Source organism: Cydia pomonella, chromosome 3, assembly GCF_033807575.1.
Source record: "Cydia pomonella isolate Wapato2018A chromosome 3, ilCydPomo1, whole genome shotgun sequence".
Classification (NCBI taxonomy): domain Eukaryota; kingdom Metazoa; phylum Arthropoda; class Insecta; order Lepidoptera; family Tortricidae; genus Cydia; species Cydia pomonella.
In genome coordinates this window covers 7,154,998-7,168,435 of record NC_084705.1, presented here as the reverse complement: position 1 = coordinate 7,168,435, position 13,438 = coordinate 7,154,998, and the positions used below count along the sequence as shown (strand labels likewise).

General features: G+C 38.7%; 2 protein-coding genes across 2 annotated transcripts; one reads left to right on the top strand and one right to left on the bottom strand.

The window, feature by feature from the left end:
* Positions 1 to 335: 335 nt before the first annotated feature.
* Positions 336 to 939, bottom strand: LOC133515929 (prefoldin subunit 6). Its single transcript, XM_061848573.1, has one exon. The coding sequence runs from the start codon at positions 801 to 803 to the stop codon at positions 435 to 437; it is 369 nt and encodes a 122-aa protein (XP_061704557.1). The 5' UTR covers positions 804 to 939; the 3' UTR covers positions 336 to 434.
* Positions 940 to 2,438: 1,499 nt separating this feature from the next.
* LOC133515953 (uncharacterized) lies at positions 2,439 to 8,526 on the top strand. The gene has a single exon (XM_061848604.1). It carries the CDS (start codon positions 2,839 to 2,841, stop codon positions 8,044 to 8,046), a length of 5,208 nt encoding a protein of 1,735 aa, XP_061704588.1. The 5' UTR covers positions 2,439 to 2,838; the 3' UTR covers positions 8,047 to 8,526.
* The last annotated feature ends 4,912 nt before the right edge of the window (positions 8,527 to 13,438 follow it).

Sequence of the window (13,438 nt, the reverse complement as noted above, 5' to 3'; positions counted from 1 at the left end):
CGTTTTTGTTCCCATACAAAAAATACTGGTTTCTGATGCCACCTGAAGGGTTAACCAAGCCCTAATAAAATTAACACATTCACTGCCAGGAACCTACCTGGTGGGCGCTCGTGAACTTTGTTCAGATGCCGGACAACCCGCTGGGCGGGTTGTTTTGTACGCAGCTATAGACCACCAGTTTCTGGGGTAGTGCGACGTTTTTTGTCTGGCAGTGAATGTGTTAAGACTACTATTTGATATTGCCCCCATGCATAAAATGGGACATTGCTATATGGTGTATTAGGGATGGGGTGGGAAGAGGATACCCCAAACTAATAATCAAAAACTCCAGGAAATAACTGTTAATACTAAGCATATATTTCGATATAAAATACATTTGCAGTGCGTAATATTAGAGGAGAGTAGAGAAATAGCATTACTTATAGGTTAATTCATCAAGCTTTGACTTTGAGTTTCCCCATATCGTTTCTCAATTTATTTACATTCTCCTGGAGTGCTTCCTGCTTGTTCTCCAGTGCTGAAATGTGACCGTCAGTTCTCTTGATCTCCTTTGTAATAAACTCCATTCGTTTTGCGACATTCTGTTTCGCTTCTTCCAAATCCTGCTTGACTAATACTGGTCCGATTAACTTGTAGACTTCAGCATCCTTCTTAAGCAACATCAGTTCTTCCTTGACTGCTTTATTTTCATTTAACTGACTGTCTAATTGTTGTTTCTGTGCAACCGCCTTATGATATTCTTTTTGGACGCTGGTGATCATCTCCACCTCCTTCTGAAGTTTTTTTTGTATTTCCTCAGTCATTATGATGCAAAAATTGGTTCAAAGTTCTATAAAGTTGATAGTTAACGTTCAAATGAAATTAAATAGCTAATTCTTATATTCGACTGGAGCTTTTGAGGTTATTTTAATTCGCTAAACGAAACTCATAGTGACAGTGACATTTGAGCAATGCTACAAAAACTATCCGGCCCCTGTTTAAAAACGCAAGACAGGACGGTTATCGCAAAAATAGTAAAGAAAGTCTTTATAGTCTGGTAAACTAACTTTGTCAGTAGAAAAGGCGCGAAGGTCGAACTATTGCGCCTACATTTTACGGACAAATTGGTATGCCAAACTTTATATCTGCATTCGAGCGAGAGAGAAGAAAAAGACGAACTAATGAGATATATGGTTTGCGGTAAGCCCTCGTTATCTATATGTCGGTGGACGACCGTAATATCCGGCAGATCATGAAATTCTTAGGCATATCGTGAAACGTGAAAATCTTTGTCTCGTTCCATAACGGAGGTCCTATAATATATCTGGGCGGCTACCGGGAAAATCGTAATTCGTCAATTGCGGGCATTTTTCTCTGTCACTCTAATTACGTCTTAGTGAGAGTAAAAGAGAAAGATCCCCGTAATTTTCGCGGTAGGCCCCCTGGACAGATTGCCCTTCGGGCAATAGGGTTGTTTCCATCTACAAATCTTAGGGCAGAATTGTATCCCAATAGATTCTTATCGATTATAAGAACATGTTAAACTCCACTCCACTAAAGGACCTCTAATGAGCATATTTTTGTAAATATTGAATTTAAAATATCTTTTAACACACGTCACGTGACCATAGTCGAAACGGCATTGAAGATTCTAATGATGTCACATCACAACTCTCGGTTTGACACTGGGCTATAACCGCGAAAATCGAAGTTCGTCAATTGCGGGCATTTTTCTCTGTCATTCTCACAGACCAATTGCGTCTTTGTAAGAGTAAAAGAGAAAGATCATTTTCTGTTTTCGCAGTAGGCCCCCCCTTTGTCTGTTCTCAATGTTCTCATAGGAAGGGAATACGGGAATTTTCGGTAATACTCGAGCGTGGCAGTTTAAGATATGAGAGATACCTTAGACCTAATAGAACAACCTTGTAAAGTATTTAGCTCTATATGTAGTGACGCGCGCCTAGAATAGACGATCAGATTAGTAAAAAAAAATCGATAGTCTGAAATACTCGAGCGCGTCAGATTAAGATATTGGGGGTTGATTTTAGTGTTTTAAGACTAAATTTAACTAATCTGACGATAAGCCTTGACGCCGCCGAGTTATAGGGTCGCGAACTTGTAAAAAAAAACCTTAATCCGGCATTCTCGATTCTCGCGATTTTTTATTTTTTTATTTTGAAAAATATAATCTAAAACTTACTAAAAATACAAAATCTGCCGGTTTCCGCATGATCGGAAGTGTGGAGGAGCCATTTCGTCTTCCGAAAAACGCGTTGCGGCATATATGTCGCGAACGAAATAAACAAAAAAGGTAATTTTATTTTACACAAAAAAGGTCTCTTTACATTTTTGTCCAAAGTTAAAACTTTTTGACTTGAAGCATCATAAAAACTCAAACTCCCGGTTTTTTGAGTATATCTCGAAAACTGAGGGTGTTAAAAAAAATTGATATGAAATGTTTCGACCACTTTAGACAAATAAACGCACAAACACACATGCATGTCGCCGTAAGACTAATATCGAATATATCGATGCCTATTTATGTAAGCCAGTTCAGTTGCAAATAAACCATCGCTGTGACAGTACGCAAAATGTTTTAAATTTATTGAGCATCCAATACCGAACCTTATAGCTATCGAAACATGGTCCATAATCGAACCGGATGCGAATCGAAAGAATAATAAGATAATCACCGGTCGGCGAGCGCGGCGATACCTGGATCGAGTGCGAAGTGCAGTTGTTTACTTAAAAACATTAATATTCTCAGCTATGCGGCGGTGAAATTATTATCGTCGTGAGTTATAAAAGTGAATAACTTTGTTGTTTTGGGACTTATAACGTTATTTGTTGTTAATCGACATGGCTACACCATCAATAGACGAAGTTTCGGTGCAATTAGAAGACATATATAACAGTATCAAGAAAGCGGAAATTAATTACAAAAAATGCCCCAAGGAGAGGCTAACCCTTGGTTACGTAAAGGTGCGCATGCAATATATTGACGAGTATTGGTCATCATTCAAGCAATTACATTCCGAGTTACTAAAAATATCAACTACGGAACAAAGGCAATCTCTGTTATACTTCGTTGAGAATTATTACGATAAATGTGAAGAAAAATACTTGAATCTAAAAACTACGCTTCAGGACCTGTTGGACTTTAACACACCTACACCGGCTGGCACGCCCATGAATACTTCATCAGTTTCTGGAGATATTAAGACAGTAATGGATGTGAAATTACCTCGTTTAGAATTACCGAAATTTTCTGGTCTTTATGAAGAATGGCAGGCATTTGAAGATATTTTTACATCAATAATTCACAACAACCAGTCATTGAGTGACGTGCAGCGGTTTTACTACCTAAAGTCTTGTTTAATCGGAGAAGCCAGCACAACCTTGAAGCATTATAAGGTCGTGGAGAAAAATTACAGACCCGCTTGGGATACATTGAAGAAACGTTACAGTCATAAACGTCTTGTGGTCAATGCAATTCTCAAAAGGCTGTTTTCGTCAAAAAAAATGTTGAGTCAATCTCCTAGCCTATTGAAAACATTAGTTGATAATATGAAAGAGTGCCTTCACAGCTTTAAAGGTCTGTCGATTAACACTGATGCTTGGGACCCCTTGCTTATATTCTTAGCGACTCAAAAATTGGACCCAGAGAGCCACAAACAATGGGAAGAGCACGTGAGCCTGCAAGAGACTGGGGATCTGCCTACGATAAATGAATTGTTTCACTTTTTGGAGAATAAAATACATACATTGGAATTAACGTCTGCAGCGTCGTCGCAAGCCAAAACTGTTAAAGAACGATCATTTCACGCCAGTGCTACATCCGAAAAAAATTGTCTTTTCTGTCAAGATGCTCATGCCTTATGCCATTGCAAGCAATTTGGAAAATTGGATCCCAGCGAAAGAAGCGAATTTGCTAAGAATCAAAAATTGTGCTATAATTGTCTTCTACCAGGGCACTCAGTGCTGTTCTGTAAACTAAATGTATCCTGCGAGGTCTGCCATCGTCGACACCATTCACTCCTCCATCAAAGTAGCTATCGAGGAGCGACGCCAGCAGCTGAAGAGAATAAGACAACTGACGTTTCTGCACATGCCAAAATGGAAGAAGTCGACGACGGGAGCCAAAACGACGATGAAAGGTTAGAAGATATTGCAGCCAATTTTGCAGCAGATGAATCAGCTGGGCTATTGGCTACGGCTATAGTACCGGTACGAGATACGACTGGAAGGGTGATCCTGCTGCGAGCGTTGGTGGATAAAGGATCACAAGCGACGTTTATCACTGAAAGGGCAGCTCAACTATTTAAAGTGAAGAGGGAGTATATTAGAGGGAGAATTACAGGCGTTGGCGACACAAATACAAGGGTTAATCATACCGTCCGATTAGATGTTCTTTCACGATATGAAAATAAATTCAACCTCAATGTAAAGATGTATGTCATGCCTACGCGAGTGACAAAGGTGCTGCCATCCAAAAGGGTACCTATAAATGAAGAATCCGGTGATTGGGCGCATTTGAAAGATCTCCCTCTAGCAGATCCCACATTTAACAAACCTGGAAGAATAGATTTGCTTCTAGGAGTGAAAGTGTACTCACGAATCTTAAAGGAAAAACTAATCAAAGGTCCACCAGGAAAGCCGATTGCTCAACTTACTAGCCTGGGTTGGATTATCTTCGGAGAAATTGATGAATCAAACTCTCAAGATGATGTAATAGCAATGCATCATCAGTTAGACCTGGATAATATGGTGAAAAACATGTGGGAGTTAGAAGCACCTTTTAAACGAGCATATACAGCAGACGAAAGACTCTGTGAAGAAATATACGAAACCCTTCACTCCAGAACTGAAGATGGGAGGTATATTGTGAAGCTACCTATGAGAAATAAACAGCCTCAAGCAACACAAGGTGATACCAGAAGCATAGCTATGAAACGACTTAAGCAGTTAGAATCACGTTTCGATAGGATGCCTCCGTTGAAAACTGAATATACCAGAGTGCTTGAGGAGTACCTAGCCATGAACCATATGGAAGAAGTTCCAGAAGAGGAAATAGAAGATCCAGCTGTCTATCTATCTCATCATGCTATAATTAGAGAGGAAAAAGAGACAACGAAATATAGAATTGTATTTGACGCGTCAGCCAAGGGTTCCAATAACAAATCATTAAACGATGATTTATTAGTCGGACCCCAGCTACAAGAAGACTTGCGAAACATTATCATGCGTTGGAGGATGAGAAAGGTATGCTATGTAGCCGATGTGGAGAAAATGTACCGTCAAATACTGGTAACCAAAGCTGACACCAACTATCAAAGACTTCTATGGCGTAATAATCCAAAAGAAGAAGTTAAAGATTATCGCCTGCTTCGAGTTACCTTTGGAACAGCATCGGCCCCTTATTTAGCCGTCAAGATGCTTCATCAGATAGCTATGGATGAAGGCAAGGACCAACCTAATGCGGCACGAGTCATTAAGGAGGACTTCTATATGGATGATTTGATATCAGGGAATGACACCGTAGACGAGGCCATAACCACAGCACGGGAAGTAAAGAGCATACTACAACGAGGAGGTTTTCACTTACAAAAATGGACATCAAACGAACGAGAGTTCTTGGAGCAAATTGAAGCGTCGCAACGAAGCTCGCGAGTTAAGATGGATATCAAATTAGATGGAACGATTCAAGCATTAGGACTATCCTGGAATGTGGGCAACGACACCTTTCAATATACATTAGAGCTACCCGACATTCCTGAAATTGTAACCAAACGAAACATACTCGCTCAAGTACAAAGACTATTTGATCCTCTTGGGTGGTTGGCTCCTGCAATTCTACCAGCTAAAAGTTTACTGCAACAGTTATGGCTTCAAGGTATTAGCTGGGATGAGGAGGTCAGTGCTGATTTTAAGCAAAAATGGATAAACTTACGTCAAAGTTTTGATTACCTCTGCGACATCGAAGTAGAGCGATGGTTATATACGACTCAAAGTAACTTGCAAGCAGTTTCCGTGCACGGGTTTTGTGATGCATCCACAAAAGCATATGGAGCTGTAACTTACCTCAGAGTTGAGACAGAAGGAGAAATACGAACTGGAATAATTGCTGCCAAAACACGCGTCGCACCTGTGAAACCAGTCTCTCTTCCAAAACTGGAACTGTGTGCTGCGGTACTCCTCTCTAGACTACTCAAACAAGTAAAAGAAGCAATGAGAATACCCGATACTCACTTATATGCCTGGACAGATTCTTCCGTAGTGCTATCATGGCTATTAGGTGACCCTGGAAGGTGGAACGTATTTGTTTGCAATCGAGTCGTCGAGATATTAGACAACATTGGCAATCAAAGGTGGTACCATGTTGCCTCTGAAGATAACCCAGCAGACATCGCGAGTAGAGGGACAACCCTTCAACTACTAGCACAAGATCAAAAATGGTGGAAAGGCCCGAAGTGGCTGCAGACTGACGACATTCCATATAGAAGACCTGAAATAAAAGAAACAGAATTAGAAAGAAAGAGAAATATACAAGTAAACGTGAATATAGAAAGTGAAGAGCCTGGAATTAAATTTGAAGAGTTTGATACATTGTCAGAGCTTTTGAAGACGATTGTTTATAGCTTGCGATTCCTTAACAGTAAGAAGACCCCTGAAAATATACAAAAGGAATTAACAACTACAGAACTAGAAAATGCTTTAATAAGATGTGTAAAAATAGTACAAAGAAGAGAGTTTGGTGCGGAGCTAGACAACCTAATGAAAGGCAAGGATGTAAAAAGGGAAAGCACAATAAAAGGGTTGAATCCTTACCTTGATGAGAAAAATGTTCTCAGGGTAGGCGGAAGACTTAGGAATGCTGACATTCCTGAAGAAAGAAAACATCCTATTATCCTGAGTAGTAGGAATGCGTTAACACTGTTAATAATAGCAGATGCTCACCAGAAAACTCTGCATGGCACGATGCCGTTAATGTTTGTCTATCTACGTTCAAAATACTGGATCCTCAGAGTTAAAAACGCCATTAAAGCATATATTCACAAATGTGTTGTCTGCGCTAGACAAAGAGCGATTACACGAACGCAGATTATGGGAGACCTACCTAAAGTTCGCATTACGCAAGCCCGACCATTCTTACACAGCGGAGTAGATTTTGCTGGGCCAATTCAAGTTTTGATGTCAAGAGGCAGGGGAGCAAAATCTAATAAGGCCTATATAGCAATCTTTGTCTGCATGGTCGTCAAATGCATTCATCTCGAACTGGTTGGCGATATGACCTCAGAATCCTTCATAGGAGCCTACAAGCGTTTTGTTGCCCGGCGAGGAAGATGCACGCACCTATGGAGTGACCAAGGGCGCAACTTTGTCGGCGCCGATAAGGACTTGACCATAGCATGGACAGAATCAAATTTACAACTCCCAGAGCGGTTAAGTAGCATACTTGCTGACGATGGAACGCAATGGCACTTCATACCTCCATATAGCCCAAACTTTGGAGGTCTGTGGGAGGCCGGCGTTAAGTCAGTAAAGTTCCATTTAAAAAGAATACTCACCGCCAATCTTACCTTTGAAGAGTTAAGCACGACGTTATGTGAGATTGAAGCGTGTTTGAACAGTCGGCCTTTGATTCCTGTGGATACCACCGACCCCGATGTCGAAGTTCTCACGCCTGGACATTTCCTCATCGGCGAGGCGCCAGTTACAATACCTAACCCGGATTTACGAGAGATCAATACCAACAGGTTATCACGGTGGCAATTCACCCAAAAACTCGTTAGAGACTTCTGGCATAAGTGGCAAAATGAATATCTCTCCCGTCTTCAAGAAAGGCCAAAGTGGTTGAAACGAGAACGTGAATTCGAACTCGGAGATATTGTACTGATAAAGGACGATCAACTTCCACCAGGAAAATGGTCACTTGGAAGGGTGCTAGACAAGCACCCAGGTCCGGATGGCGTGACTCGTGTTTATAGTGTGCGGTGTCGTGGGGATGTTACCAAACGTTCCGTGTCAAAATTGTGTGAACTGCCTGTTAATACTAATGAACAATAATTGTGATTTTGCATTATTTGTTGCATGATTGTATTGTGTTATGTATCAAAAATGCCCTTGAGTCTTTTCTTTACAGAAATTTTAAGTAATTTCTCATATAAGAATTGAACGAATCTCACTAATTATAATTATTAGTTCTTTTTGGCTGCTGGTTATGTATTCCGCTGGGCTTTTGATGTGTTCTTACCTTTTATTATCTTATAAATTTGTAAGAGCCAACATGCATGTGCATGTAAGTGACTATTAGTGCGACTTAGTTGTAATATTAATTGACGCCTTCAACAAATAACAAAGTAATCGTCTTTGATTATGCCTGAGTGAAAAAAAAAAAATTTTTTTTGGTAGGCGGCATGTTTCGACCACTTTAGACAAATAAACGCACAAACACACATGCATGTCGCCGTAAGACTAATATCGAATATATCGATGCCTATTTATGTAAGCCAGTTCAGTTGCAAATAAACCATCGCTGTGACAGTACGCAAAATGTTTTAAATTTATTGAGCATCCAATACCGAACCTTATAGCTATCGAAACATGAAATAACGATGATTAAATTATGTGACTTATTATATCTCAATTTTTTTTTTATTCTAAAGCTTCTCGACAAATTTCGTGGACTCGGAAAAAGTTACGCGTATCTCTATACAAAAGTATTATTAACATGTACAGTTTCATGTATGTATATTATTTAATAGCCTGTTGATCCTCAAATTGTTTTTTGGACGTACCGTAAGCAAAACGAAGTGAAGAATTGAAGCAAAAAAGAGGAATTTGCCATAAACATGTAATACAGACTGAACGAGAATGACACTGAGGACAGCAATGACGAGACGCTTGATTCAGGTAAATTTTTGTACTTCTATAATATTCTCTCAACAAAATTACTGAATAGGAATAATTGTTACGGATGTTGCAGGCACTCAGCAGGAAAGAATTGTGGATGAGGAGCCACAATATGAAAGTTCCAGTGAAGAAGAAGAAGATGAATTGTATTGAGCAAAAATGTAAAGGTCATACATAACAATACAATTATAATACAATTTTTATATCATTTCATTTTTTATACAATAAATAATACAATTCGTACTACATTTCATCTATATTTACGTTGGTTGCATCTATCGCTTTATTGTCATTCTTAAAATCCCCGTTTTATCAAAAAGAAAGAAAGGAAAAAAAAAGAAACTAAAAAACCTTTTTCGGTCAGATTAAGAGAACCCACCAACATTTTTGTCAGATTAAGAAAATATGCTTTCAGGATACCGAGATAAACCTCCCCTATGAAAATCTGACGCGCTCGAGTATTTCAATAAAACTTTTTTTTTTTGCATTTTCAAAAATTCATCGTAACTTATCGTCACGCCGAAATCGTCAGTTTTTTTAAACTGAGCTTCCTTGGGGCCTACTTAACACCCCTTCCGAAAATCTGACGCGCTCGAGTAATTTTTTTTTTTTGCATTTTTGATTACTTTATATTCCTACCCCCACCACGCAAACCGGCAGATTAGTATACTGTTGTCATCAGAGGCACTTGGGGCATATGTAGTATGAATATCTGACGCGTTCGAGAATGCCCAAGTAACTGTTTTTTTTAACATTTTTGAAAAACCGTACACGCCAAACCCACTGCTAAAATGGTTTTTATCATACGAGCTTTTCTTTTCGAAATTATTTTATTTTTCGATTTTGATAGGTCTCCACGGCGCCGTTGAATTACGCCCTTTAGCTACCTCGCCTCCCTATCAGTAAAAAATTTATATACTCAAGTCGTAAGGTTGTTTCAAATTTTTTGAAACGCTTGTAATACGTTCTATATTAACCAAACGTTGCCCTAAAATTTAACTTTTACCCTAAAAACGGCTTTAAATATGTTAAATTAACAAAATATACTTTGACCCATGCTTTCGCGCCCAAAACGCTCTTTGAAAATCGTATGACGTCACAGTTTACGGTTTGACTTGATTAAAACCCACAGGCACACATACACAGCTTGCCCACCACCTAAATGGCTTCGGCTTGACTATCAAATTTTGTATTGAGAACAGACAACGGGGGCCTTGGTGTTACGTGTGTATGTACATAGTTAAGTGTCAAATTAACATATTTAAAGCCGTTTTTAGGGTAAAAGTTGAATTTTAGGGCAACGTTTGGTTAATATAGAACGTATTACAAGCGTTTCAAAAAATTGCAAACAAAACAACCTTACAAGCATTGACATATATCTAAGGACGGGCCTTACGGGCAATAAGAATGAGTCCTGGGGGCCTACCGCGAAAATCGAAGTTCGTCAATTGCGGGCATTTTTCTCTGTCACTCTAATTATGTCTTAATGGGAGTAAAAGAGAAAGATCCCCGCAATTTGCGAATTTCGGTGTTCGCGGTAGGCCCCCAGTACAGCGGTGTCACGCACACTAATTCGAGCCAATCGTGTAGCCTAACGCCACAACGCGATTGGTTTATGAGTTCGCATCACGCGCGCGACTGGTCGCGAGTAACACCGCTTTAGACTGAACGATTGGCTCGAATTCGTGAGTAACACCGCTGAACTAGCACCGTTCTGAGTGCCCGTAAGGCCCGTCCTTAGATTTTATGTCAATGCCTACAACCTAATATCTAATATAATTTATTCAGCAAATAGGCCACAGGGGCACTTTTACATGTCCATTTTTACAAATAATAAAAATTAAAAAAAAAAAACAATTACAAATATGGAATCGATGAAATAATAAATACTTTATTAGAGATGTATACTGTCTCTAAATGTCAATTAACACAAAAAAAACTATGATAAAAAAAATAAAACCATAAAATACTAAAATTCTTTAGAGATGTATAAGTCTCTAAGTGTCAGAGATAAATTATAAAAAAAGATATTAAATTATCCTTAGAGATGTAGAGGGTCGCCAAGGCAATTCTTATATAAATAATTAAAAGACAAAAAATAAAATAATTAAAACAGACAAGAACCGAATGAAGTGTCTCACGTTAATGCCACTCAAAAGTAAAGTTACATACTTTAACATGTACCCCGTGTAAGCTTAAACAGACCGGTCTCCACAAACAGCACCCGTTCACGAGTATGACGTGTATCTCAGCCATTAACTAACCTAACCTAACCTAACGAACCGATCTTACCTACCATCTTATCAAACCTACCTTACCTATAAGTCAAAACATTACACAGGAACATCACGATCTGTCTGATCTTACGTGATCGGTTCATTCACGAAAGGCGCGTGCTTTGGTTCGTACTATCATGCTATTAAAGTTTAAAATTGGCAAATCTGCGCGTCATTTTGAATGGTGTCATTCAGTGATATCCTATACTGTGTAAATACGATAGAAGTCCTTCGATCTTCCTCGCGTGCTATGCAGTGCAGCGGGGCAATCGGCCGCTCCCAAGATGGACAAGAGGCGGAAGAGATGTCTCCTTCCTCGCGTTGTCCCGGCATTTTGCCACGGCTCATGGGAGCCTGGGGTCCGCTTGACAACTAATCCCAAGATTTGGCGTAGGCACTAGGCGGAAGAGATGTAAATAAAACAAAGACAATTCAAATTTCCAATGTATTTATTAACGTCCCTAATGCTAATGACTACAATTAAAACTTAATTTATAAATACCTATGTAATTTGTTGACCTATGTTTACTTTTAAGAATTTATAAATTTTGACCGTACTCTAAGGTCCACATGTAACCAGCCTTTGGGTCTCCACTCTTTTCAACTTGTTTAAGATTAGCTGCCGACTTTTTAAGAATGTGCTGAATTGTCTCACTTAACTTTGGGTCTGATGGCCGGAACACTTCATTTCTAAGTGCTTCAGATCTCTTTTCAAATGAACCACGTTTCCCAAATCTTTCACGCACAAATTTTTCGTACAAATCCACGTCTTCATCGTCATCGTCGTCATTTTGCACAGATTTCTTTTTGTAGTCTTGCTTTTTCTCGTAAGGGTCGTCATATTTGTAATACTCTCTATCATCATCAAATTGAGGAATAGAAATTTCTTTGGGAAATTCGTCACTATGTTCATCACTGTAGTGATAAAATCTGTTTTTGTTTTTGGGTTTTTTCTTATTACTTTTCTTATAAGGGGAACTTTCATAATTATATGACAAAATGTCATCGGGAAGTTTTATTTCCGGTAATTTTATACTCACATCGTCAAATTTGAAATTAAGTTTTTCATCATAATGTTGATCTTTCGGTAATAAAGTATCTAGTGTTCCGTCTTTATCATTTTCCGAGTCATCTGTTGGTGTCTCATTATCGTTTTTATTATTTTCAGTTTTCTTATCATGTTTGTAATTCAAAGGTATGCGCTCGAATTGTTGCTTTACGTTACCATTTTGCTGTTTTTCCTTTTGTGCAATTTGTTTCTCACTTTTTTCTCCACTGTAATTTTTCTTTGCATCAGATACGTCCTCAACGCTCGAATTTTCGGAGTTTAATTCTACTTTTTGTGGTTTTTGTATATCAGTATCTACGTTTTCTTCACTATATTCATTACTATTACTTTCAGTATTTAGTTCTACGACAGGTTTGATCTCATCATTGTTTACCTTCTCAATATATTCAGCCCCAGGATTTTCTGTTTCTTTTATTATTATTTTATCATTTACCGGCTTTTCTTCTTCTGAGTCATTATCGTCTTTACCATATATATCTTTTGCTAATTCAACTTTGCCGTCTTTACCGACCTGTATTCTTTCGTAACTAAAATCACCTAAATCGACGTCTTGAATGTCTTTTGGAACAGTCTTGTCTGCGGCATCAAAAGTCAGTTGCTTGAGTTCATCTTTAGGTTTTTCACTATCTTCATTCGATTCGTCGTCGTTTCTACTAATTTTAGAGTTCTTTTCTTGAGAAGGAGAATTACGTTCGTTCGAATTGTCATTAACTTTATCATTCTCTATATGTCTAGCATGCGCCGCAACATGCTTTGAGTTGCGGTTACTGTACTCGCCACTTTCATTACTTTCTTGATTTTCTTTACTGTCGATATCTTTTGAAGGCAAATTCAGATCTTCACTCTCTAAGCTTTCAATGCTAATATCAGGTGACCGTGTATGTGAATCATGTGTTTTTTCTCTTCCCTCATCATTGTTTGTTTCAATAGACTCGTCACTGGCATCATTGACATTAGATTTTCTTTCTCCTGAATTATCATCTCTTTCACTAATGTAAGGTTTCCTTTCTCCCGAATTGTCGTCATCTCTTTCACGAATGTAAGGTTTTCTTTCTCCCGAATTATCAGCTCTTTCGCGAATGTAAGGTTTCCTTTCTCCCGAATTATCATCTCTTTCACGAATGTAAGGTTTCCTTTCTCCCGAATTGTCGTCATCTCTTTCACGAATGTAAGGTTTCCTTTCCCCTGAATTGTCATCTCT